We start from the raw sequence: 27,868 nt of genomic DNA on the forward strand, positions 1-27,868 counted from the left end.
ATCCCTTGCCGGTGGCAGATAGGCCCTGGGAGATGGTCGGGATGGACTTTGTCGCGGGTTTACCCAAGTCTCGTGGCTGTACCATCATTTGGGTCATCACCAATCATTTCTCAAAAATGGTGCATTTGGTGCCGCTACCACGGTTACCTTCTGCACGGCCTTGGCAGCGTTGTTCATTAAGCACATCTTCCGCCTACATGGTATGCCTGACAAAATGGTCAGTGACCGGGGTCCCCAGTTTGCGTCTCGGTTCTGGAGAGAGCTGTGTCGTCTTCTCACTATTGAGTTGAATCTCTCTTCCGCTTATCATCCCGAGACGAATGGGTTGGTAGAGAGGGCCAACCAGACCTTGGTCACATACCTGCGACATTTTGTTTCAGCCAGGCAGGATGACTGGGCATCCTTGCTATCATGGGCAGAGTTTGCGCTGAACAACGCCGTTGCCGACTCCACTGGACAAACCCCATTCCTCCTCAACTATGGTCAGCATCCACGGGTACCTGTGCCTATGCCCGTGTCTTCCGCAGACTCCAGGGTGGCAGACTGGGCTGTGGAGGCACGGGATATTTGGGACCGCACTCAGGATGCCATTCGGGCCTCTAAGGAGAGAATGAGGTCTTCTGCCGATGCTCATCGGCGCCCCGCTCCGACCTTTGCTCCTGGCGACTTAGTGTGGCTCTCCGCACGTAACATCAGGCTGCGTGTTGAGTCCACTAAGTTTGCTCCTCCCTACTTGGGCCCCTTCAAGGTCCTCGAACAGGTTAATCCTGTGGTCTACCGTCTGGCCCTTCCTCCACGCCTTGGTATCACCGACACCTTTCATGTGTCCCTTCTTAAGCCCGTATACATGTCCCAATTTTCTGAGTCATCTGCCGAGACATCGGGTTCATCTACGGACGATTACGAGGTGAACGCTATCTTGGGGTGCAAGGTGGTACGTGGCAAAAAATTTGTTTGGGTGGACTGGAAGGGTTACGGTCCTGAGAGCCTGCTGAGCACATTCGGGCTCCGCAGTTTATTGCTGCCTTCGAGCATAGCGAGGCCCAAGGAGGGGGGGTAATGTTAGGAGTCGAGTTTCCTCTGCTGCACAGGGGGAATCTCGATCCGTGTCTGCTGCGGTCTCCCATTCTGCTTCGGCCGCAGTGGGCTCTGCTCAGCGGAGGCGTCGCTCCCAGCGTCTTGCTGGGGCTGATTCTGTGCAGGAGGTTACTGCTGCCTTTTCTGGATCTCCTGTTGTACCCTGCACTGATCTGCGGCGAGCGGGCTTCTCTGGGACTAAGTCCTTATTTGCACACACTGAGCATGCCCAGGGCAAGATCTCCCGTTGGAGATCGAGGGTCACATGCTCAGGCACTGCAGCACACCCCATTGGTCCTCTTGGCAGGTCCTGAAAGGGCAAAACTTCTGTAGCTGCTTCCTGTGCAGCAACTATATAAACTGTGCATGACCGCACGGCCATGCGCTAGTATTGTCTTGATATTATGTGTGTGTGTAGATGGATGTATGTCGATGGATGAAAGCTCCTAAGTATCCCTCCCTAGAGTCGTTGACTGCTCGCGGATGATGGTAGCTATCTAGCGCCCGACTAGCCATCTGCACGTAACACACATCACAGTGTCCTGTTGCTGTGTCCGCCAGTACGGCGCCGTGCGCTTCCTCTGCGCTTTCCTTACCCAAGCCTGGGTGGTTAGTGGCATCCGTCAGTGCGGCACCGCACGCACTCTCGTGCCTATAGATTCTATTTAATAAGTTTCCTTACACACCCAGTTGCGGTGTTGTGCCAGCAAGTGTCTAATCGGACTTCAATCCTGCGTAGGGGTTGAGTTCGCTGACTCCTTGCTCGCGCTCTATGTGCGGTACTGCGCTCCTGTGACGCAACAGGATCGCTTCCTTCACACAGGGTGAAGTTAACCCATGTGTGTATTCTTAGTACCGCCATATAGTCCGTCTTACTAGCAGCAGTGTCTTTTACCTGCTCGGTGGACCTCGGACTGCGAACGCACCTAGTTTCATATCATCTTTACTTGGTGCGTTCCGCCGGTCCTTAACAGTGTGTGAGTGTGTGAGAGTGTGTGTGTGATGCGACGGTGTTCCGCTGGTGGTACTGCGCAATAGGTTGGTACCAGCAGCAGTTTCCATATTGAGACACTCATCACTTGGGTGTCCCAATATGGCGGTCGGTGAACTTCCTCCGCTTGGAATTCTGGGATACAGTGACATCTGGACAGAACAGGAAATGAAAACATTACAAGGCAATTATATAAATAGATTGCAATTCTGTAACATAGAAAATTGTAAATGGTCTAGTAAATTATTAAAAAAATTAGATTGTATCAGGACTGCACACATATAACAAGTGAGAAAAAATCTGAATGATTTTTTAATATGCTTGTGTGAACTTGCTCTTGGGATGACCCACCCTTTTCATTAATAGGATGACCCAGAGATGTTTGTGAGGCATGATGTTGCAGGGGAAAGAAAATTCCCTTCTATCACTGTTATTACATATACAGTATACTGTATGCCTGTATAGATAGATATGGACAATCTTTTAAAGAAATTAAGGTCATTGGTCCATTGTTTTTTTTAGAAAGCCTCCAAAGACTAAACCATGTAAAAGAATATCATTGTTAATATTTAGGTACTGTTTTATCTGCTTTCCTCAATTCAATGATCGTGAGAATGATATCAAATGGGCTTCCTTTAGGGTAAGACATATAATAACATCTAGGGAATGACATATAACATCATCTACGATATGACATAATATCATCTAGGGAATGACATATAATATCTTCTAGGGTATGACATTAATATCATCTAGGGTATGACATATAATATTATCTAGGGTATGACATCATAATATCTAGGGTATGACATATAATATTATCTAGGCAAACTGTCTCTTCAGAGAGGAAGAGGACTAGAACTCTAGTGCCACCTATTACTTCTTGGATTCCGGTCAGATGCCTCTCAATCAGCCAAACCAGATCTCCACTTTGGACTGACGAGAGGCAGTACCCCGAAACACAGTGTTTGCAAATTGAGATTCTGGCTTGGCTATTATCCTAAGTCATGTGACAAGGCTCGTTAAAGGGTTGACATTGACTGTTAGGATTGCTACTTCCAATAGGTGGAACTAGAATTCTAGTCCTCTTCCTCTCTGAAGAGACAGTTTGCATATTTCTCAGAGGAGCATTGTGGCTTTAAGTCTCCTCACCTCGACATGCTTATCATGTCACTCTCCACAAGGAGAAACGATACTTCTTGAATATTATCTAGGGTAAGACATAATAACATCTAGGGAATGCCATCTAATATTATCTAGGGTAAGACATATAATATCATCTAGGGAATGTCATTCAATATCATCTAGGGTATGACATATAATATCATTTAGGGTATGACATATAATATCATCTAGAGTATGACATATAATATTTTCTAGGGTAAAACATAGTATCATCTAGGGTATGACATATAATATTTTCTAGGGTAAGACATATAATATTATCTAGGGTATGACATATAATATCATCTAAGGTATGACATATAATATCTAGGGTATGACATATAATATCATCTAGGGTATTGCATATAATATCATTTAGGGTATGACATATAATGTCATCTAGAACCACATTGAAGTCTGATACATTGGTAGTGGAGTATAAGAGAAGAAAAGGAGGCAGATGATTATATATGACAGTATACAACTGTCATTAAAGGTTGTCATTCAGTATCGCTACCTGTGTAGCAGAGCAATATCTAAAGAAATGGTTGAATACAATGCTAAAAGATTATGACTATGATGTGGGCTAAGGGGCAAAACGTGGTGCAAAAACACACTGATGCCATTTTAGTGACTGTAATCACCAAGGTTCATTCACTGAAGAGCAATGAGAAACACATCTAGTCTTGAGTTTGATCCCAGGGTTCAGGATAAATCAATTTTGGAGCATTTACATGATATTTCATGTGCAGAAGTGCCTCTTATTACCTGGTAATCGCAGCAGATCTATCTGCTCATCTCGGCTTAAGGCTAGTCATGATTATACTGTTATTAAATGTGTCAGTGTTTTTACTGCGACTGTAAAAATATATGTTTAATCATCAAAGCACTACATGCTGTGCACATCCATAATTAATGCACACATAATAACTATATGATAATTATGACCGGGAAGTGACTTAATCATATACATGTGTAGAAGGGTTAGGAGGATCGTCTCACTGCTAAAGGATTGAGATTCATGACTATTCCGTTGTGCACCTTTCATCAAATTCATGAACAAGTATGGACAAAGATGCCACTTAGTTGCTAAAACAGCAGAAATATGACAACCTGAAGAGCTAATTGGCTCATGCTAACGATATAAAATGGAGCAGCTGCTCTTCCTATGATAACGAATTTAGGGAGTGTGTTGTCACATTGCACTCAGCAATTGGTAATAGGGTCCATTAAATGAATAATTCTCATTAAAACCTCGTACAATATACCTGACGCAGAAGCCCTACAGGTAAAATAGGCTAAAATAGAAGCAGATATCTTACCGCAACAAAAATTAACTAAGCTAAAACTCACCAGTATGAAAAAATATCCCTTTTTTCTATTGCTACAAATCCTATCCCATATATTTCAGAAGAATCTGGAGAGCTGCAACCAGTATGACATATACAGGTATCTCTTAAAGCTCTTAGTCCCCAAAGCAAAGTCCGTAACAGGGTCCCCAAAGAATCAAGTATCATGGTCATCATTATGGGGCAGAGATGCTATTGATCTTCCCCCGAGGTTCCAGGACTAATTTGTGGCCATACCCTCAGCATCTTATACCATATTTGCCAACGTTCTCATTTTGCTTGGACAGACTCATGGTTAGACCCTTAAAGTTTTACGTTCACTCCCTTCAAACAAGGTTGTTGTGTGGCCATTCTTGTGTATTCTGGACGAGTTCATAGACATTTCAAGGGCAGGGCTTATATTCACTTATTTTGTAGATTCAAAATGTTGGTAAGAATGCCCAACAATGAATCCACAGGTGACCTCTAGCGTATCTCTCACATAAGGTACTGTTTGTCCAAACCCCAGAACTGTGCAACGTGGGAACACAGGTGTAACCTTACTAGAATAATGGATTGCATGGTGATACAGAACTATTTCCATGTATTATCCCTTGGCTCCACTTGTAACAATTACTTTAACTTGCTCCCCACTTCTCCTTCCAGTAATGGCATATTTTTATTATGCTGCATAGAAAATTGAAATATGTCTGGCAGAGGTAGATGTGCTACAGTAGTCTGACAAAGCAGCATGACAATCCCTGTGGAAAATTTATTGACGGCCATAATGGACGTCACTCAGCGTAAAGTATTTCCTAAAATGACAGAAGAAGTCAGTTTTAAGATTTATTATTAGATTTAATGGTGACTTCTTCAATCATATGAGACAATGTCTTTAGACCTCATGCAGCCAGCTGTATTACTGCTGCATTTTGTAAGGAACCATTACAAGGCAAGGCTTGTGAATTTAACAAACTATTATAGCAGTCTCCATGGTATAGAATTACTTAGGTAGACTATCTACAGTTTATAGCATTTGATTGCACATTGTATGGCGGGACACAGTCTAGCTCTATCTACCAAGTACATGTGACTTAACATGTGCAGATAAAGAAAATATGGCTGATTTCTAGTTGACAGAAGAGAAAAAACATGTTGCTTGTGTCAGGTCTGTTGCTTTTGTAGGAATAAATCAGAAGTATTTATATTTTAATCCCTTAATGCTCCACAATGGAAAAATCCAACATGGAATGGGCCAAGGTATGTGGAGAAAGCACATATTAAATAGCCAGTATCTGCCTCTGTCTGAGCTATAGCCACAGCCGCTAACCATTTAGACGTCACTGTCTAACATGGGTATTTTAATAGATTGGTCAACAGTGTGCGCAATCTCATTGGCTACCTGCAAAGCGATTACAGGGGAAAAAAGATGGGTTATAATGGGAGTTGAGGGGCTGCTGAAGGCCTCATGACTGCCGTTTCAGTACTCATGAAGCCCAGCCATGGGCTGAGCTTCATGGAAGACTATGATTTACACATTTAAAATGGTTTTAAAATATAAAAAATACATACAAATTTGAATCATACTTGTTTTGCTAATAACAATAAAGAAATATATATATTTTTTAGAAATAAACATTTTACATCACCGCATTCGTAATTGTCTGGTCTATGAAAATAGATTAATAAATGTTGTAAGTGAAAAAAAGTTATTCGGTCATCACAACACTACACTTCCCTAAAAAATGCAATAAAAAGCGATATAAACCTTGTATTTATCCCAAAATGGCATAAATGAAAACATTAGGTCAGCACTGAATTAAAAAAAATCTATACAAGCTTGATATTGTCATAATCGCACAAAGAGAGTCTTGTTTCTAAATCATTTTTACCATACAATGAATGTCATGAAAAGAAAACTCAAAAAATCTTTGCCAAAATGACTTTTTTTTCCACCATTTCATCCTATTTGGAATTTTTTTTTACCCAGTTCTCAGTTCATATGGAAAAAAGGATCATATCATTCAAAACTACAAATTTCAGCAAAAAAGCAAGACCTCATATGGTTATATAGACAAAAAAATAAGAAAGTTACACCTCTTGGTAAAAGGGGAGGGAAAAAAGGCGCAAAAATGAAAAAATTGCCCAGTCAGTAAAAAGTTAAAGTGCAATTATTTATTTTTGTAATCATCATTACCAGAATTATTTTCTTAATACTACGGCTCTGTGTTATTATTATGAGTGATAATATTAAACCTTTTCCAGAATTTTCAAACCTCACCACTATACTGCCTGTCAGTCTGTGTGTAATCCTATTACCAAATCATCTCTAATCATAAGAAGCATGAATAAAAGTATTCCAGTGAATGTACTCCATGTATGCCATATTAGTTAACATTGCCATGAGTTAGCCCCTCCACTCCGCTAACCTTCCACACTAATGAATTGTGTAATAACACCTAATTACATAGAATCAACTACAGTTTGTCACATTACTGACAAACATTTTATAGCAAACACCAAACTCTTTATTTGTAATAGTTCAGCAAATGCGAATGTTACAATAGAAATAACAGATGTTCCACTTAGCAGTTGTCAAATCGTTCCTTAAATTTAGAGGCAAAGTGTAAATTTTTAATAGAAAAAAATCTTAATGGTAAGGACAGATTCTATGTAAACACTGAATGTGGAAAACTCTTTGTGATGAAGATTGCAATGATCAAACAGAATTTAAGAGGGATTGTTTTCCATTTTAGCAAATGCTACATGTCTGTTTTGGTCTCAACATTCTCAGTGTAGATGTGAATTAAAGGGATTTTCTCATCTTTCTTCAGGAGTCTCCCCCTGCCTCCTGGGGTGGGGTGTGCTCCTGAAAATTGATATTTCAGAACAACTGCTGGTACCTATCTACAGTAGCATGTGAAAGGTTTAGCATTTAATAAATAACGCTATAAAGATAGAAAGATAAATAGATAGAGATAGATAGATAGATAGACAGATAGATCGATCGATCGATCGATCGATAGATATACAGTGACATGTATTTATATCTTTCCATTTTAAAAATTACATAAAGGAAAATAGTCTGATTTAAAAGGTTTGGCCCCCTTGGAGATTTGCGTGCTCAGATAACTTTGATCAAAGGTTTCTAAATTTAATTAGCCTGTTAGGGTCATGGCTTGTTCACTATCATCGTTAGAAAATGCCAGGTGATGTAAATTCCCAGCTTTATAAAAACCCAGCCTCCACTAACCTTGTGTCACTAAACAACAACCATGGGTTCTTGTAAGCAGCTGCATAGCACTCTGAAAATGAAAATGGTGGACGCCCACAGAGCAGTAGAAGAATATAAGAAGATAGCTTAGCATTTTTCAAGTTTTCCTTTACTGAGTTCAAAATGTAATTAAGAAATGGCAGTTAACAGGAACAGTGGGAGTCAAGATAAGGTCTGGAAGACCAAGCAAAATTTCAGTTAGAGCAGCTCATACGATTACTACAGAGGTAAATCAGAACCCCTTGCTTGCCTGCAAAAGACCTTCTGAAAGATTTAGCAGACTCTGGAGTTGTGGTACATTGTTCTACTGTTTAGAGACACCTGCACAAATATGCCTTTTAATTAAGAATCATCAGAAGAAAACCTCTCCTGCATCTTCACCATAACATTCAGTGTCAGAAGTATGCAAAATGACATCTAAACAAGCCTGATGCATTTTGGAAAAAAAGTCCTGTGGATGAGGTTAAAATAGAATTCTTTAACCAAAATGATCAAAGATATGTGTAGAGAAAAAAGGGCAAAGAATTTCAGGAAAAGAACATCTCACCAGCACTTAAAGAGGTATTGCCATCTCCAGGATCCAATCCAAATATGTAGTAGGTGTAATGATAATGATTATAATATTATCAAATACCTTCAATTAGAAATGTTATTTAGTTTTTCTGATTCACTATGTCTCTTTTCTCATGTGCAGGCATTGCAGAACATTAGGTATCCATGGTTATGGCCACTGATAAAGTGACATTTAGTTAGCTGGTTGCTAGTGGTCATACCCATGGATACCTAAGGTACAACAATGCCTGCACCTGAGGAAAGAGACCTAGCGAATCAGAAAAACTGTACTACATTTCTAATTGGAGGTATTTGCTAATATTATCATTACTACACCTTCTACACATTGGGATAGGATTTGGGAGATTGTAATGTCCATTTAAGCATAGCGATCGATCAATCATGCTTTGGGGTTGTGTTGCAGCCAACGGCATGGGAATCAATTCATGGGTAGAGGGAAGAATGGATTCAACGAAATTTCAACAAATTCCTGATGCAAACATAACACCATCTGTAAGAAAGCTGATGTTGAAAAGAAGAATGGATTGTACAAATGGATAATGATCCTAAACACACATCAAAATCCACAATAGACTACCTCAAAATGCGCAGGCTGAAGGTTTTACAATGGCCGTCACAGTGCCCTGATCTGAACATCATTGAAAATCGGTGACTAGACCTCAAAATATCAGTGCATGAAAGACAACCCAGGAATCTCACAGAACTTGAAGAATTTTCCAAGGAACAGTGGATGAAAGTCCATCAAACTAAAATTGAAAGACTTGTCTGGCTGCAAAAAAGCATTTACAAGCTGTGATACTTTCACAAGGGGGGGCTACTAGTTACTAACCATGCAGAGTGTCCAAACTTTTGATGAATATATATATATATATATATAAAGTGTGCCTAAAATACAAGGGAAATGTGTCATCTATAGCCTTAGGTCTTTTAGAGATCATTTCATCTTCAACTTAACCGTTCACAATAACAGTAATTTTGACCAGGGGTGCCCTATCTATCTATCTATCTATCTATCTATCTATCTATCTATCTATCTATCTATCTATCTATCTATCTTAGCTATCTCTGTAGCATTAGTTATTAAATCATGGAGAGGAGTGTCAGGCTTCATGCTTGCTTACTTCTACAATATAAGGAAGTCACTGGTCTAACAGCCATATACAATGATCTGATTTACGGACGTGCATATAGAGAGTTGGCATATGCTGCTTTGCCTAAGCTTTTAATTGATTAAATGATAAAAAGATTATTAATCATTTGCTATTGAGCCACTGAACATAAGTTTTAATGGGCTACCATAACTCAGGAAAGTACAGCAATTATCATTAGGCTGTAAGTAAGAAGGAAAGAGAAAATGCAGCTATCTGCATCTTTTTTTAAGATTCTACAGAGAATACAGCTCTTTACTTCCACATTCATATTTTATAATGTATTCCAGGTTGGCGATATTATTCACAGACCACTCACTTAGGTCATAATAAACTTGTGTGCCGTAATATTAACAAAGGATCCTGTCACGGGAGCCACTTGTAAAATCCAATACATTGCCTGTCATCATTGCTTCACATTAAACCAATCAACATGGAAGGGACTGCGTGTGCACCATCAAAGGGTCTCACGACATTTAACCATTTCAGATAATGATGAGACTTGGCTATGTTTGTACAGATCTACCCATTTTTATAAGTTCTACATAAATACACCATAAATCTACTTAAAGATTGAAACAACCCTTTACGTTCCTGACCACCCATAGACATTAAATGCCTTATACTTTGCAGTGACGTTCTGAAATGTCACTGCGAAGTATAACAGCAGCACAGGATCATACAGTTGTGAAAGTGGTGAGTCGGCTGTTAGACACAGCCGCACTCTCCACAGAGGAAGCAGAAAAGGTTTATTACCATCTCTGTCTTCCCAATCCCTGTATACACAGTGCTGAACAAGAGCATTTTATATAATATAAGAAGCACTGTCAGCATTTCTTTCTCTAGAGACAACAGTCATGTGATTCCTGGATGTAGGGAGAAAGAAGGAGCTTTGCTATACAACCTACATATATCCTGTAGCTGAGGCTAATATAACAGCCCCAGTTGCAAGGAAAATCAGGTTAAAAAAAATCTTAATTGTAAAATGCCCCTAAATGTCTTTTATAACCTTATGGGGCCACAGTGTTTGAAATACAGTAAATGGAAAAAAATACATAAAAAAGCGGGAAAATAAATCTAAAAAAACTAATACAAATCACTGTTACCATCCCCGCCCTTTTGAAAGAAAAAATATTTGTCCAATATTTCAAAATAGTTATCCTGAAAAAGGGGAACAAATTTTAAAATATATTTTAGCAATCCTTTGAGCAATTCTTCCTCATAAGAAAAAAAAGTGAAAATCAGACACGTATTTCCTTTACTTTTCCAACAATATTGCCTAATATCAGCAAAAAAATTAAACTGAAGAAAAAGAAAATAACATAAAAATTGGGTCACCCTGAATGAAAAAATATAGTAAATATTCAAATGAGAATTTTTTTGTACAGCTCTTTAACCGCAGGTATAGAAAAACCTAAAATGTTCCTGGTCAGGAACGGGGAAAAATAGCATGAACTTGAACTATTTTATTCATTATATTTGACATCGATAAGACATGTTGACATAATTTCTCTAATTTGGAAAAATATTCATAATAAATTGCTGTATACTGCTAAAACGCTATAGAAAATGACTTCTTTTACTGGTGCACGCGGTATCTGTAACTCGCCCCTCTGCCATAAGAACTAGACGGAGATGTAATGCTGGCTGCATCTAGCATTCTGCATCCTACAGTATTACTTGCTTTATTAGATCAGTGAGTGTGATAATAACAGGAGGAAACTGGAATAATTCACAAATCGCTTTCGACAATAATTGGAGTGTGATCAAGGAGACAACGAAGATAATTAGGACCTCACCTGGCGTGTGTATGAGCCACCGCTACATTTATAATAAAAATGTACATTATGAACAACAATTCAATATAATCAAAACTGGCAACCTCTCCGGGGCAGCAGTAAATGGGCCAAGATGTTCAGGGAAGCCCAAAGTATTCACACAGGAATTCTGGAGTTAATTCCAAACTCTCCAAATTCCTAGTTCCAAATTCATTCTCTGCATGACTGCAGCGCACAACTGGCCAAGGACTGTAAAATAGGATGAGAGACGCTCAAGTCAATTTGTGATGTGGCAGCAGGCGGAATCTCTCAATATAAACTGCAAATTCATGCAGAAATTCAAAATATTTCACATTTCTGTCCAGGATAAACCCTACAGGTTTGTGAAAAGCACTGCGATTTCAGTAGCTACCGAGGGAAAAGCACACACCAGGTACTTAGTGCAATGTGTATGGCATAAGGAATAATGATTTCAAGAGAATTGTAAGATTCCGGAATTTGTGCTATATTCTCATAATATTGTAATTTGGGACAAATTAAAGGGGTTGTCCAATAATAATTAGTTATTTCTGCAAAGGCTAGTGGATGTTGAAAAAAACAACACCAATATTTCCCCAGCCATACCTCTCCAGTACTGCTCACGTCTTTGTTAACTAACTGCAGTGGTGACATTGTAACTACAGCATTCGTGGACCACTGCAGTCAATCACTGGATTCAGCAGAGATGTAGATAGCAAGAGTCACTGATTGACTGCATCGGTAAAGTATGCTGGAGTTGCAACATCACCGCTAGAGCCTGTCAACAAAGACTGGATGGAGTAGTTATGAAGATAGCAGCAATAAAAAATATTCCCAGATAACCACTTTAATCTTCTGTGTAACCTCCTTTTACTGAACCATTATTGTGTACTCACGGTTTGAGACGAAATGAAAACCTATCCTATGCATGTTTTTTGTAAACTAAAAAGCTATTTTTGTTCACCTCTTTCTATGCACCTTCTATAGGCCGGTGTTCAGTGCTTAAGCTGATGTTTGTTCCCTCCTGGCTTGGTGTTCTTTTCTCTGTGGGCCTGTGTTTTAATATTATTTCTATATATTGATTATTAAATACTTGCCTTGCCGCTACTGGTGTCCCTGTCTTTTTAGCAGAGAGCACAGTATCTACTGTTAATATTTTTAATAGTATCAATCATGTTTTATCTTTAATTGATTTATTCTAACATTCATGTTCCCCTGTATATATATGGATGATATGAGCCTTCACCCGTGCAGCTGATTTCATTTTAATGGTATCATCTTGTATGTTATCTCTGCTATTAGGCATTTTACCATCTTTCCAGTACATGGGTCAGCAGCGCTGCAATTAAAATAGGACATGCGCAGTAGCTGCCGCAGTGACTGTGACTAGGATGGGATGTGCGCAATAGCGGCTATTGGTGTGGGTTAGGCTGTGCATTCTTGAGCATACGCAGTCGCGGAGGTGAAGGCCCCTGACACACACGCTGATTGGGCTCCCTTCTGTCTGACATGCAGTAGGGAGACGGCGCCAAGCGACGGATTGACATGCGCAGTTCAGTGTAGTGAACATCACACATTTCTAGCCATGCGCACTGACACGAGCGCGGTGATCTGCTCTCCAGCTGGAACGCACGCCGCTGTAGTTCCTGCACAGCAAGGCACTAGAGGTAAATCTTAGTGTTATATCTTAGACACTAGTTCTTAATGGCTGCACGAGCCCCACAAATATGGTGTTCACTATGCGTGAAAGATAAATGAGATTATTATGTAGTGAGTAGTGCACTTTGACATCCATGCTTGATATGAACTGATAGGGAAGGCTCCATCTTGGAGACAAATTAGGCTCCATCTTGGAGACAAATTCTATGTCTGAAAAGATCTTCCTCTAGTGTCGCCAGTAGGGACCTCCTATCCTTGATCAGGGTTAATCTATATATATGGGGGCACATGGATGGCTCCAAGAAGCATCCACATATCATGGCTTCCTGATGATCTGTGAAGGTGAAACGCATTGAGGCGTGTCTGAACATCAGAGAATGATAAGTATTCCTCCTCACTTGCTGTTATGATTTATCTATATTTGTTAACATTAGCAGACAATTTGGTCTGGGCCTGAAATTGTATATCTACTTTACAGTGAAGGATATGGCTATTAATGTAAAACTTATCAGTGTATGTATTTCCGTCCTATACAGCTACCCATACGGCATTCAAGGGTCAGCTGCCGTGGAGTGGGGCGCCTACGCTGAACAGTAGGGTGCCAACTCTCACAGGTAGGCAGGAATTGTGAGAGCAGGGAGCAGCATAGTGAGGTGATTTATGTACACATGAGCACTTTTGCACTTTTTTGTCTGTGTCTCTCACCCTGTCACTGTCTAGATTTTGGCAAGCAATAGCCAATATCGGTTTTGTTAACCTCTATCTCCTGTTTATCTATCTTTTCTGTTGTGTAATTGATAGCCCAATTGAGACACCAGTCTAGGGCAACTATAGGAGACTTAGGGGCAGCCGACGTGGAGTGGGGGCGACAATCTCATCTGTGTATTAGGGTGCCAACCTCCGCTGACAGGTATTGTGATATAGGTACCGTGACAAGGGTATATTTAGAGAGCACGGTTGTCTGTTGTTTTTGACTGTGGTTGTCTCATGGTTTTAAAGGTATTGATTAAAGTAATGTTTTATCTTGAATATCAATAAGGATTAAGGTCATTTGAATTGGTTTCTTGTACTCACTTGTACTCACGGTTCCCAGCATGGATTGTGCCTTTAAAACACATGTGTAACAGTGGTCAGGCAAGTTAAGTGGATCACAGGTCATGAGTGAACACTTCAGAAATGTGCCACACAGGTTAAAATAAGGAGACGGCTTAGTGATGAGAGATGGACAAACAGTCATACAATGAACTAGTGAGTTAGAAAGTTGCAATGAAACAGTGCACCTATGCTGAATCTATAGCAAGTAGAAGGATCCATGGTTGAGTTGAACCTGCTGAAAGGAATAATGACCATTTCATCTCAAAAGATTGGTTTTATGTTTCTCTATGCAAGAACAATGGCCAGAGACAGCATGCTTTACACTAAACGGCCCTTTGAGAGGTACATTGTCAACTTTCCCAAGAGACAGTTCATATAACTGCTTGGAACTACCAAGTACTAAGCCTCCACTCGCATGTGTAACCAAGAAGTTACATTCCTCACAACTGTGTGTAACTGCCTGTAAAGGTGAACTGTTTGCAAAAACCTTAAAGCCCTTAAAATGTTTTTACGGACAGACTTTGCATAACTCACTATGCAGGTCTCAGCGGTACCCTTTAACCCTTATATAGGGATCTGGATGGGCAACTGGACCACCGAGTTGCATCCATGCAGTAGCTGCTGGCCAATGAAACAAGCTCACAAAGGAAAGTCAACTAGCCTGGGAAGAAACAGAAAGGGTAGGTACAAGACATAATTCAGGCAAAAGAGATGGGGTGAAGATTGAGGACACAACCAGGAGGACTGAGTCAAAGAGAAAATTATCAGGCAAATGGAGGGTTAAGTCAATTCATTGTCATCAATGTTTATCAAATTAGTTGGGTCAGGCAGCAGAGGATAATAAAATTATGAAATCAAGGTCAGTATAGACTTCTACTGGCAACTCCTAGCACACTGGTGGGAAATTTAATAAAGTGTGGTGCTGACCTTCAGGTCAGATCAGAGCAGAAAGCTAACTACAGCTATGTGCTAGCTTTTCGGCAGAAGCTTACACACTCCCTGGCTGGAAGTCACCAAAAGTCCCAGTCATGCTGGTATAACCACCCTCTCCATTGTCAGCACCACCGGCAGAGTATGTGCGGTGCCACCTGGCGACAGAGGTTGCTGGAGCAGGACCTAATGTGAATGTCACAATGTCAATATTGGGTCCTCAGTGAGAGATGGTGTAAACGTCTACTTTGCCCATGTACAGTAAGTCACAGCACAATACTTGAGTGCTGCACTGCATCACCGACCCTCTTACAAACGTCATGGATATGATAGGTACAGTTGAATCAGACAGGGCATGTCTGTAGTGGGCACCATAACAGAAGGTTGGCTGGCCTGATAACAGAAAGAACATTTGTCTGAATTATAGTGACACTTCAGAAACACCTCAGTAAGCATGAGACAAAAACTACAGCTTTATGGGTAAAACACTTCTCCAAGCAGAAATCAATATGTGTATAGATTGTGGAGTTATGGCGGAATACACAGCCTAATAAAGGGCCATATTGATCTGTCACAGTGATATTAATGAAGCACTGATGGAAATCAGGAGCCAAAACACGGCAATAATCCAATTAAAGCTTCCTTACAACTGCGCCGCTATATTCTGCATTCTAGTGAATGTTACGTCCTCCTGTGTCTGAGGCATTACTGTCAGTAATAGTTTAAGGAAAATGGATCAATAAATAAAAAAAAATAATAATAGGGGAAATGAAAATGTGATTTCAGGCAGGATTTGGAGTCTATGCAGTTATCAAAATAATAGTTCACACAGGCATAATATGCATGCTGAGCAATTAAACAGACTGTGAGGGCACGCGCTATTTACAGGGTGTGGAGAAATTAGTTCTCGGATTTTACTTTTTCATTTAAAAAAAAAAATAAATGAGTTGAATAAATAAATTGAGTACAGGAGTGCGAGTTATAGCAATAGGCTTCACGTCTAAAGACTTCTCTGCTTATACGGTTGGCAAACAATGAGGTAGCACGCTGTGTTTTAAAACGTTAATTATTGTTATTGTGATATGGAATCTATAATACCAGCATACGAGCACATATCCTTCTATTAAAGGGTCTCTGCAGCACAGAATGACTGTTCAAACCAAGTCCTGCCGCTCGGGGCTTCACTGGCCAATCATTTATATGCACCTTCCCACCTGCTTGTTTCCCCTCAGTCCTCGTACCTCTCTTTGATTGACAGCTCTGGCTTCATGGAGACAGAAGGGAGGAGAGAGATGGAAAACAAGCAGGTGGGAAGGTGTAGTTACATGATTGGCCCCACCTTGAAGCGCCAAGTGCCTGTACTTAATTTGAACAGTCATTCTGTGCTGACGGAGCCCCTTATTAGCATTGGGAATATTTCCTATAAACAGAATTTGTTACTGTCATTACCGAAAACAGCAAATATTTCATGGTAAGTATCTGGAATTTGCCTTTAAGTGATGAAAAGTCATACTAAGTACCAAGATAAATCACATGCGTGGCATTGTTTCTATGAGGAATCCAATAATAGGGAGGATCCATTACAATATGAGGGAAAAGACTGTCTTTTTCACTTTTGTAAGGCGGGTATATATTGGTACACAGCATAAAGTAAAGTTTGGGATGGTGCAGAAGAATAAGCCATTGTACAAAGACATTACAGCCAGTATTTACACAATTGTACAAAGTAAAAAAAGGTACAATATGACCCAATCGTGAATATAGCCCATTATATGCCAGTACACTAGGATATAACGTAGCCTTATATCAGAGGAGTATGCTGAGAGCTTTTCCCAGTATATATTCTAAGCAGAAATCCCTGCAGTGGTTATTCTCGTCATTTAAAGTTATCACCTTTCCAAAAGATATCAATGGGGATCCAAATACTTGGAACACATTTATCCAAAGAATAAGGTTCTACCATGCATGCCACTGCATGAGCACCACTACTACATCCATTCTTCATTGGACTCAGTACGGCACTTTGGGCATTTTCCAATTGGGCATTCCGAGCATTATTTTCCTTCCACCTGATGGCCCCACAGATCCGGAAGTTATTACTTATTCTGTGGATTGGTGATATCTTTCATTGTTGGGAATAACCCCTTTTAGTATCAGTTTGTTTCCTAGAAAATATGAGAATCCATTTATTGATCCCTCATTTAAACAAAGCCAAAAAAATACTGCAAAAATGCGGATTTGAAGGTTTCCCTTTCTTACGATCATGAAACTGATATGCAAATTGTCTGTCCTCCAGGAGGAAGAATACTCTCTACTCAAGCTCATGGCTCTTAGATGGATAACTTTACCACCCAAAGCCCCTTTATATAGAAAATAGATTTAAAAAATTTCTTTTAATCATTTTTCAAATCACTAATCCTGTTTTTACGAGAAGTAATAGTGTACACAGAAACAAATGTCAGTACACACCACCCCGCAAGCATGGCATGAATAGCGGCACTCTGTCCTTTAATCTGTGCACAACAGTGCATGCAATCTCCTGTAACCTATTCTTGATGATTACTGTTACCCCCTTCAGGAACCAAGTAAATATGAAATGCTGAACTTATTATATAAAAGTGACAAAACTAATGACAGCGCCAAGAAATAGAGAGGAGGGAAAAAAATAAAGACAGCGAAAAAGCGAAGCAACTTGTTAGTTTCAGACAGAGCTATAAAGCATGACAAATCAATCTTCTCAGCAGTGATGGATCATAGAGCAAGATTATACGTTCCTGACTTGTATATAGGAAACCATTAAAATATTACCATTAAACCCAGACACTAAGGAACTGGAAACACCCTAGGGCTAAGCGTGCCGATATTCAACTGGATTTTTCATTATGGAATTCTGTGTAACAGGGTTTTATGAAAGAATAATGGTAATGGGAAGCGCTCTTTCTCTCATGTCATGTAAATGCATTCAAAGAAACAGGCAAATCCAGAAAACTCATAATACATTTCCATAAATAGTCTCCCCTTTACAGTATGTGTTTTATTGCATTCATCAAACACTACAAGACCTTTTGGGAGAAAACAACTTGGGGAAAGGTTTTAAGACTAGAAGTAGATTTTATCTTTTCTAATTACAGAGATTGTTTCACGAGATGACTAGGACACGCCATCACTGCCCAGTTGGCAGTCTCTCAAGGAACAAAGTGTGGCAGCAGGACTGTAAAAGTGGTAAATACAACTTGAGATTTTGTCTCCTGTGAGCAAAATCTAGCTTTCCCCAAATTACACACGATTGGACCCTTTAAGTTGGGGCAAGATGGTTATTTTGGCTGTCAGAGATCGCACTGTGCTGCTGCTACATCACAGCGTAATGCAGGTGAATTGGGCCACATCACAAAACACGGGGTACCAAGACAAGCAAGTGGCAGTCCAATTTATTGTGACTTGCTGGTCACGGCCTCAGTATCTTGTTGGCTGCAATGTGACCCCATTCAGTTGCATTATGCAGCAGCACAGAGAGTTCTTTGACCACGCAACTTGTGTTGAAGCCAATGTTGCCAAGTCCCAGCCTTATAGTCAATGGCTGTGGTCATTCATAGACATAGTGACAAAATGCATTGCTAATTATGCTGCCACTTCATTCTAGAACTGTGTCATAGTGGATGTGCATAAGCTCATAGGACATTCATAGCATATCCTAGATGTGGGTTCATGTAGTTGTGTTCCATGTGGAACTTACTAGATCCAAATTCTATGGGAATTTATTATTATTACATTCTTACCATGGTTTGTGCTCTATTGTCATGGTATATAGCATTAAATTCCTTGGATAACCATAGAGTAAAAGTGGTTGTTTAGTAAAAGCAACCTAGCCATAGAAGAGGTGATAACTTGCTGATAGGTGAGAGTTCCAGGATCGAGGACATTTTTTTCCCGTTACAAAATGACAAGGTAGGTTGAACATCCACTCACTGCTCTACTCATGCATGGATGGAGTGGAGGTCCAGCATATCATCTGCTGCTCCATTTTAGCTGGGATAAAAGTACCCCATTCTGCTGATCAATGCAGATCCCAGAGTTCGGACCTACACTCGTGGATAGATGTTAGCTTGTTTTCACAGGACAGCTCCTTTAAAGTGTAAAATATTCAGGGCTCCTCATGATGTAAAAGCAATGTATTCTTATTTACTGCAGAGGCACCATTCCAGCAACGTCAATGCTACTGTTCCAGGAGAGTGACCTCACATTGTTTTGTCAAGTACTAGCTGCAGGAAAGGAGCAACCACTCGTAAGCTGCAGCCTTTACTATATTGTTGCAACATGGGACTGCCCTGATGGAATATTGATGATGAGCTACAGATGATGCTGGCCCATTGGTTACATTTACATTGTTATGCCACTCTCTGGGAACAGAAAAAATAAGGAGGCGCACACAGCTTAAGAGGAGGACGAGGTACAAGCTGAACTGAAATAATATGGAAGAAGAGTCAAACAGTTGCACTCGTGCCGCTTACTCACTGGGAATAGTCGTACCGAAATCACAGGAACAGCACTGCACCGTGGGGTGAGTATACACTGTTTTTAACTTATATGGGGTCCTAAACTTGGTTTGACCTGTAGTGGACTAGCCCTATAATAATAATAATTTTGTCTCAGCTTCCTCCTACCACTAGAGGAACTTATTGAAAACAGTTTTATTGTGAAGTTCAAAACATAAACAGTATTCCGTAAGCTCGATATCTCACCCTAGTGGTGTCTGACGGAAGCCAGAATATAATATTTAACTCAATGTCTATAATAAATATATTTATGTGCTCTTTATGAGCAAACTGCAGTTCTATTGAATGGAAGGACATATTAAGCTATTAATCGGCATGTGTTTGACCCAAATTTAACCCAGTGACAGCGTTACAATGTGCAATCACTTTATGTTTCCGTCTCAGGGAGTCTGAGCACAAACCATCCAGACTTAGTGTAAGAAAATGTATGCAAAGTGCTGGAAGAAGGACATTTTATATCATTTTATATCTTACATTTCACTGAACTGAAAGAAAAAATGCCTCTTACTTAGATTGGGATAATGTAATAAAAATTTAGGATGACTCCTAGCATGGGCAGAAATAGACAAAAGGATTTTAGAGAAGAAAGACTAAAAATCCATGGATTAATAAGGATGTGTGGTATTAACAAGTCATATAGCTGGTGTTTAGCAATCACGCAGTCTTGTCCTTACTTTGCATACATAATCCATCAGTGCAGTTCTTTGACTGTAATACAGGGCCGTCGCAGTCTTTCCCTCCATTTCTTGGCGGGGGGTTGGCACAGTCTCTGCGGCGCCAATGTGTGCACTCTGTCCCACAGGTTGACCATTTGCTCCATGCTGTCCATTCGCCATCCTCTGAAGGAGACAATAAAATAAAGATGGAAAACTAATGAGGGAAAATACATTTTGTGTGATATTCAAAATGCAAAATAGGCAAAAAATGGTTTATGATTAGTTTTTATCCTTTCATCGTTCACCTATATCAAATTGCGATTACTCAGAAAATTAACTATTTAGTTATTCAGTTAAATAGAAATTGGTAAAATAGCATAGTAAAACTGTGGCATTTTAATGTGTTGATTTGCAAATGCATCTGGACTGTTTTATTCCATCCACTTAGGCTGGATTGACAACACTGAGTTCCGCTGTCCCTTTATTCTTATCATCAGTCTCTATTAAACTAGTGAGACCCTTCCAACCAGACACATGGGATATGGTTTCAGTGTCACATGATGCACCTTTACCTGGGCACAAGGTAGTACAGCTTATTTTCTGGACGCTTTGACCATCACAGACAGACCCTCCATTTAGTGGGGCAGGATTTGTACACATTCTTGTACGCTTCTGGTAACCTTTGCCACATCGATTACTGCATGAGGACCACTCTGTCCATGTGGACCAACCACCATTCACTAAAAATAGACAAAGTATTACAGCACACTATTAGATATCATACAGCAGCCCAGTAATACAGTACTTCCCAACTTTTTTCTACCATGAAGTAAATGAAATTGTGTGGAACTCCATCTACCCAATTTCTACTTTCCATAACTTCGCTTTCAAACAGAAGCTTACCACACTGATATGTAGCAGGTTAAATTATGGGATAAAGTAGTCTCTAATCTTAATAGTGAGTGAAAATCACCAATGAGGTCTGTGACAATATAAAATAATGAAACTGTAGTCCATTCATACAGGTCATGTAACTCTAGTGGTACTCATTCATTTACGCTACTCAGCAGCAAAATCTTTTAAGGGTAGGACATGCCTATACAGTGCCTTGCGAAAGTATTCGGCTCCCTAGAACTTTTCAAGCTTTTCCCACATATCATGCTTCAAACATAAAGATACCAAATGTAAATTTTTGGTGAAGAATCAACAAATGGAACACAATTGTGAAGTTGACCGAAATTTATTGCCCATTTTTGCCAATTCTTCCTTGGCAAACAGCTTGAGCTCAGTGAGGTTTGAATGAGATTGTTTGTGAACAGTAGTTTTCATCTCTTTCCACAGATTCTGGATTGGATTTAGGTCTGGACTTTGACTTGGCCATTCTAACACCTGGATACGTTTCTTTTTTTGTGAACCATTCCATTGTAGATTTTGCTTTATGTTTGGGATCATTGTCATTTTGGAAGACAAATCTCCATCACAGTTTCAGGTCTTTTGCAGACTCCAACAAGTTTTCTTCAAGAATGGTCATGTATTTGGCTCTATCCATCTTCCCATCAATTTTAACCATCTTAGGCTACTTTCACACTAGCGTCGGAATCTCCCCGTCGCAATGCGTTGGGCAGAGATTCCGACGCTAGCATTTAACGCACTGCACAACGGAGGCAGCGGATGCATTTCTCCGGCACATCCGCTGCCCCATTGTGAGGTGCGGGGAGGTGGGGGCGGAGTTCCGGCCGTGCATGCGCGGTCGGAAAAAGCGGTCCGTCAGGAGCAAAAAAGTTGCATGTAGCGTTTTTTGCTCCAGACGGTCCGCCAAAGCACGACGCATCCGTCGCACGACGGATGCGACGTGTGGCAATCCGTCGCAATGCGTCGTCAATACAAGTCTACGGGGAAAAAACGCATCCTGCAAACACTTTTGCAGGATGCGTTTTTTCTGCAAAACGACGCATTGTGACAGATTGCAGTTAACGCTAGTGTGAAAGTAGCCTAACCTGTCCCTGCTGAAGAAAAGCAGGCCCAAACTATGATGCTGTTTGACAGTGTAGATGGTGTGTTCAGGGTGGTGAGCTGTGTTGCCTAAACGCTAAACATATCGTTTGGCATTGTTGCCAAAAAGTTTGATATTGGTTTCATCTGACCAGAGCACCTTCTTCCACATGTTTGGTGTGTCTCCCAGGTGGCTTGTTGCAAACTTTAAACGTCACTTTTTATGGATATCTTTGAGAAATGGCTTTCTTCTTGCCACTCTTCCATAACGGCCAGATTTGTGCAGTGTATGACTGAATGTTGTCCTATAGACAGACTGGCCAATCTCAGGTGTAGATCTCTGCAGTTCATCCAGAGTGATCATGGGCCTCCTGACTGCATCTCTGATCAGTCTTCTCCTTGTTTGAGATGAAAATTTAGAGGGACGGCTGGGTCTTGGTAGATTTGCAGAAGTATGATACTCCTTCCATTTCAGTATGATCGCTTGCACAGTGCTCCTTGGGATGTTTAAAGTTTTGGAAATCATTTTGCATCCAAATCCAGCTTTAAACTTCTCCACAACAGTATCACGGACCTGCCTGTTGTGTTCCTTGGTCCTCATGATGCTCTCTGTGCTTCAAACAGAACCCTGAGACTATCACAAAGCAGGTGCATTTATACGGAGACTTGATTTCACACAGGTGGATTATATTTATCATCATTAGGCATTTAGGAGAACATTGGATGATTCAGAGATCCACAATGAACTTCTGGAGTGAGTTTGCTGCACTGAAAGTAAAGGGGCCGAATGATATTGCACGCCCCACTTTTCAGTTTTTGAATTACCAAACAAATGTAAAATAACCAATAAATTTCATTCAACTTCACAATTGTGTTCCACTTGTTGTTGATTCTTCTCCAAAAATTTACATTTGGTATCTTTATGTTTGAATCATGATATGTGAGAAAAGGTGGAAAAGTTACAGGGAGTCGAATACTTTTGCAAGGCACTGTATCTACATAAAAGCCTATGTCATGGCATATGCGCAAGTTATTATTGACTATTATTATTCTTATCTCTAAAGAAAGTAGATAATGAACATGTAATACTAAATATTAGCTAGTGCCATGGATATTGATTAACATTAGAATCATTTTGCTGTGTACTTTTCATGGCTTAATATATTTTGGCTCAGTGTGTGTCTGACTATACTAGTGTATATTCACAGGGAGCACCCTCTCAGCCCATAAATATATATCTCATTAATGAGCCTTAATAGATTACCCTAAAGATTTATGAATCCTATAGATTACGTGCTGCTCTATATTTCGAGAAATATTCTAATCAGCTCATGCAGCGTGTCTAGACTAAAATTTATTCTTTGTAAGAAACGCATCGACGTCTCACCGTATACAATTACAGTCGCTGTAGTACTTCTTCTTTTGGCCACAATATTTTTGGCAACGCACGTATAATTGGCAGTGTCTGAAAGCCGCGCTTGTTTGATGATGAGGTTATGATCAATTGTGATGTAGAAATTGCGATCTTCTACAGGATCGATGATATCCTCATTTTTCAACCATTCCACCTGTAAAAGAATGCATTTGAATATATTATTGCCTGCTTGGCATTTCTATCAAAACTTATCCCTGTAAATTAAATAGTTCTATCGCACATTTTTCACTTTGCAAGAATATTATATTTTGGAAACAATTTAATGATCACTGTGCATGTAATTGCAAAAGCCGTCCAGCTCTCGTCTGAGTACGGTGGCCAAGAGTGCACTGGTGAGCAAAAATCCATAAATGACTTCTTCAGTCTTGTCATAAGCCATTAATAATAGCCCAATGTCCTGAAGTAGATTGATACTAGCAGCACAAATAAAGGCAGAACAAATAGATGCAGAGCTCCCGAGTCATAAATAAATACCTCTCCCTTTCCTTAAATTGGCTAATTTTATGTATTAGCTGCTGAGCTGTGTGACGGATCAGCCGCTATCTGGAAAGGTCCTATCTATGTAAATTACATCCTAAATAGAATGTTTTAGTATTAGCAATAGATGAAACTATTAATCTAAAGCACACGAGAAATAAAAACAAGGAGCAAAAGGATGTTCACTTGTCTAATGAGAACATTCATCCAGATTTTATTTGTTTTTCTTCATAGAGAGTTTTCTGCTATATTACATACATTTAAAAGGAAATCACGGTGGAAAAAATAATATCGGCTCAATTAGTTTAATTTTTAAGAAAATTCTTGTTAAAGTAACCTGGGCCAGCCTGCCTTCAGAAACTTGTTCAATGAAAAACCACCTTATAAATTTCGACTTTCCTAGTGTTTCTAGAAAAGGCCTTGTTCACTTATAATGCATTGATGGTGGTTGAAAGAGTTATGGGTCTCCAGGCTACAATGGTCATGTACCCCTTCTCTATTATCACAATGATAGATATATTAAGACAAGTAGGCAAAAATTCTAGCACAGTTTGTTCCAAAATGTCGGCGTTTAGATTTTGCACCATTTTTAGAGTTATAGACAGTTTTTGTGCCTCGCTTGGTAAGGGCGGTGGTTTAGAAAAAATAAGGTCGTGGCTTTGCCAAAAAGTTATAACTTCAATTGAAATAGTAGGTAGCAAAATGCAAAATTTTGGAACAAATTATTGTTGCACAGTAAACCAAATAATAGGTGGTGGAAAAGTAATAAAAGTGTCTAAAGATTAGATACATTTATCATCTGGAATGAGCAAGACAAATCAAGGTACACTTTCCAAGAAGGCATTCATTACTCACATGACTACCCCAAATAAGATTGGTGTTTTAATGGGTTAAAAAGATCAAGAATTGGTAATGGCAATCTTCTGTAGGAAGGCTGAAGTCAGTTCACCATTATTACTAAAAAAGTCACCACTTCTGTTTCCGTCTTCAGGCCCACCATCAACCCATTAAAAATATGTAACTGTGCAACCAGGTATTGGTAAGTATGATCTATTATTTGTGATATTTTTTTGGATTTGATATTCTTTTCAGATAATTGTTTTTAACTTCTAGTAATATAGTAGCATTGGCAGCAAATAATTAGAAGTCACAATCACATAGAAATTTATTCAAAAGCTAGAAAGGTATCTGTACGCATGCCCTATGCTTATTTCATAGACTGGAAAATGGTCTCATTTCCCCTTTAATGCATTTTTCCCTTTAATATTATATTGCAATTAGAAAAAAAAACAGTCAGATACTGAACAAAACATTCTCATTAAATCCATCAAAATACGTGGGTTGAACAGTACCCAGTGTGCTTCTTTGGCAAATGAAGGGTACAGAAGCACAAATTTCACACAGTTGTTCCAAGTACATTTGTCTGCGCTCACCTCCTTCCTCCATTCAGAGGCAGATGTGTTATGTCTAATTATTCATTGATTGGTATCAAGAGATGAATCTCCATAATTGGCACATTTGTTCCAATTAACAAAGGAAAACTGCCACATGCCACGAAAATGAAGTGTTATATAAGCATACGTAACTACGAGAGGAGGCAACGGCAGCTTACTGTCTACACTGGGCTTGTGTAGCCCTAGGACATGTACAATCGCTGCATTGAAAGAAGAGAAAAAAAGAAAGGAAATGCAATCCAGAACAGAATTTCATTACATAAATAAACGCGTACAGAGTACATTAATCAAACAAGTGATTATATGAATGAGAAGAGCAATTATCAGATGTAAACTCAGCCACGCCAAGCTAATGTCATCTTGAAGTTGAGCACTTTTGGCAGACACCTCGTGTTTAGAAACAGAGACCTGTAGGATTTGTACGAGTAATTACAGAGTTTCATTTTCTACATTAATGTTAATTGAGACAGTTCTTCGTGTACTAGGGAGATGGCACTTGTCACCGCACTCTGCTGTCTGTCTACCCGCTCTTCAATTTGACCAATAAAGTTATTGAAAAGCAGCCAGGACCGAATGCAATCAGGAGCAAATTTCATTAGTTGTTATCCAGAAGGCACTAACTAACTTCAGTGCTGGGAAGGCGTGCGTTCTTTATTCGGGAACGGTTGTAGCAAGGTGTTCTGCTCTACGCTGGTCAAAAAAAAGTCAGATCCAATCATGAAAAGTAGAAGCAAATACAAGGCAAAAAAAAAAGTTCACTTTCACATTAATACAGTATTGGCAGCCTGCCTACCTGCGCTGATTTTACCAGGAAGCCGATAGAACGCTCTATGAAGACAGATTACACTACAGGAATAAGCAATACTCCAGCATTTACATAAACAAATCATTCTTCAACTTCTTCGCCACTGTCTATCGTTATTTTCCCTAACACAAAGAGGAATTTGCACCTTTTGTCTCTCGGGGACCACATAAGATAGAAACAATGTGGTGTATTCCATTTAAGCGTGATATCCATTATCACTTGTTAATAGACAGTCACTTAAATGTCCATTAACGAGTGATAATGGCATCAATGCTTTAAAGTATATGTCTGGAATATGGATTATTTGGATTGTTTTAGGTTGCAGGTGGAATCGTTATAAAGTAGACTTTGCGGCCTGCCAGACAAACTTCCCACCCAATAACACATGAATTTATTTGAATGGTTGTGGCATTATTTCAGTACTGATCAGGGTATAAATAGTTAAAATAAAGTCTATTAATGTCTGATATTTGTACTGAAGCCAACTTAGAGCCATAAATTATAGCATGGGAATAGTTTGAATAGATTTGCTAACTTTTCAATAATGTCTCGGCAGTAATAGAGACTTTTTGTGTAAGATTTCCAAATCTGATGACATCTTTGTCACCAATGTGCACAGTAAATTACATTTATTGCCCATAGAAAAATTGACGTAAGTCATATGCACCAGTAAAGCCACTGTTTTGCATCATACTAGCACACAACTACACTTAAGTGGGAACAGTGCTTTCTAAAAACTTTGCGCAATACATGTGAATATAAGAAAGTCAGTAATATATCTTATCAGAGAAATCGTCTTTTTTGATGACTTGCCAGACACTTCCCAGGTTCGCTCTGCCTTCTGAACGCATCATTCACTCTGAAAAACACCCAGGATCAAATATATTTTGCTCAAGACAAGATAGGATAGTAGTAAGTTACAGAAGATATGGGAAGAACAGCGAGAAATAGTGTGGGAGGCAGAGAAACACATTATGCAGATTCCAAATAGCTTCTGAAAGAGCTGGATTCATAGCTACACTGATCAGTACTGCTGTATAATTTTGTCCATGTCTCTTCTGCTTCTGTCTGCGTGGTACCAAAAAAAGCAGGAGTCCCTCTTTTCTGTGTATTTAGTGGATGGGAGACAACATAGCAGCTAGTCTCCGCCTACTAGCTCTGAGCCATTTGCAAATTAGAGATAGAGGTTGAAGAGAGGAAAATTGATGAAAAATGCAAAATGTAAGTCATACCATGACCAGAAATATTTATCACCGAAATCATGAAGCACCAATACACATTGTGACCAAGAGCAGATAGCACCAACTATGTCACCATGACAACTCCAAATACAGATTAACACAAAAAAATGGAGTAGAAGCGTCCACAACACCATAATTAGATAAAAAATGAAGAATTTTATTAAATATATTTATATAGCAAATATCAATACAAAAATTGTCTCAAATCTGCATGTAAGTG

The 27,868-nt window shown here is 39.6% G+C and overlaps 1 protein-coding gene across 2 annotated transcripts in view; it reads right to left on the reverse strand.

Moving 5' to 3' along the window:
• Positions 1–27,868, reverse strand: part of UNC5C (unc-5 netrin receptor C) — a 554,596-nt gene that overhangs the window by 108,747 nt on the left and 417,981 nt on the right. For both annotated transcript variants that reach the window (XM_069743602.1, XM_069743601.1), the window contains exons 6-8: positions 23,624–23,804; positions 20,817–20,984; positions 20,263–20,427 (exon numbers count right to left, since the gene is read on the reverse strand). In XM_069743602.1, the coding sequence (XP_069599703.1) occupies positions 20,263–20,427; positions 20,817–20,984; positions 23,624–23,804 (514 nt within the window). The remainder of the gene's footprint in view (positions 1–20,262; positions 20,428–20,816; positions 20,985–23,623; positions 23,805–27,868) is intronic.

This window comes from Ranitomeya imitator, chromosome 1 (genome assembly GCF_032444005.1).
Source record: "Ranitomeya imitator isolate aRanImi1 chromosome 1, aRanImi1.pri, whole genome shotgun sequence".
NCBI lineage: Eukaryota > Metazoa > Chordata > Amphibia > Anura > Dendrobatidae > Ranitomeya > Ranitomeya imitator.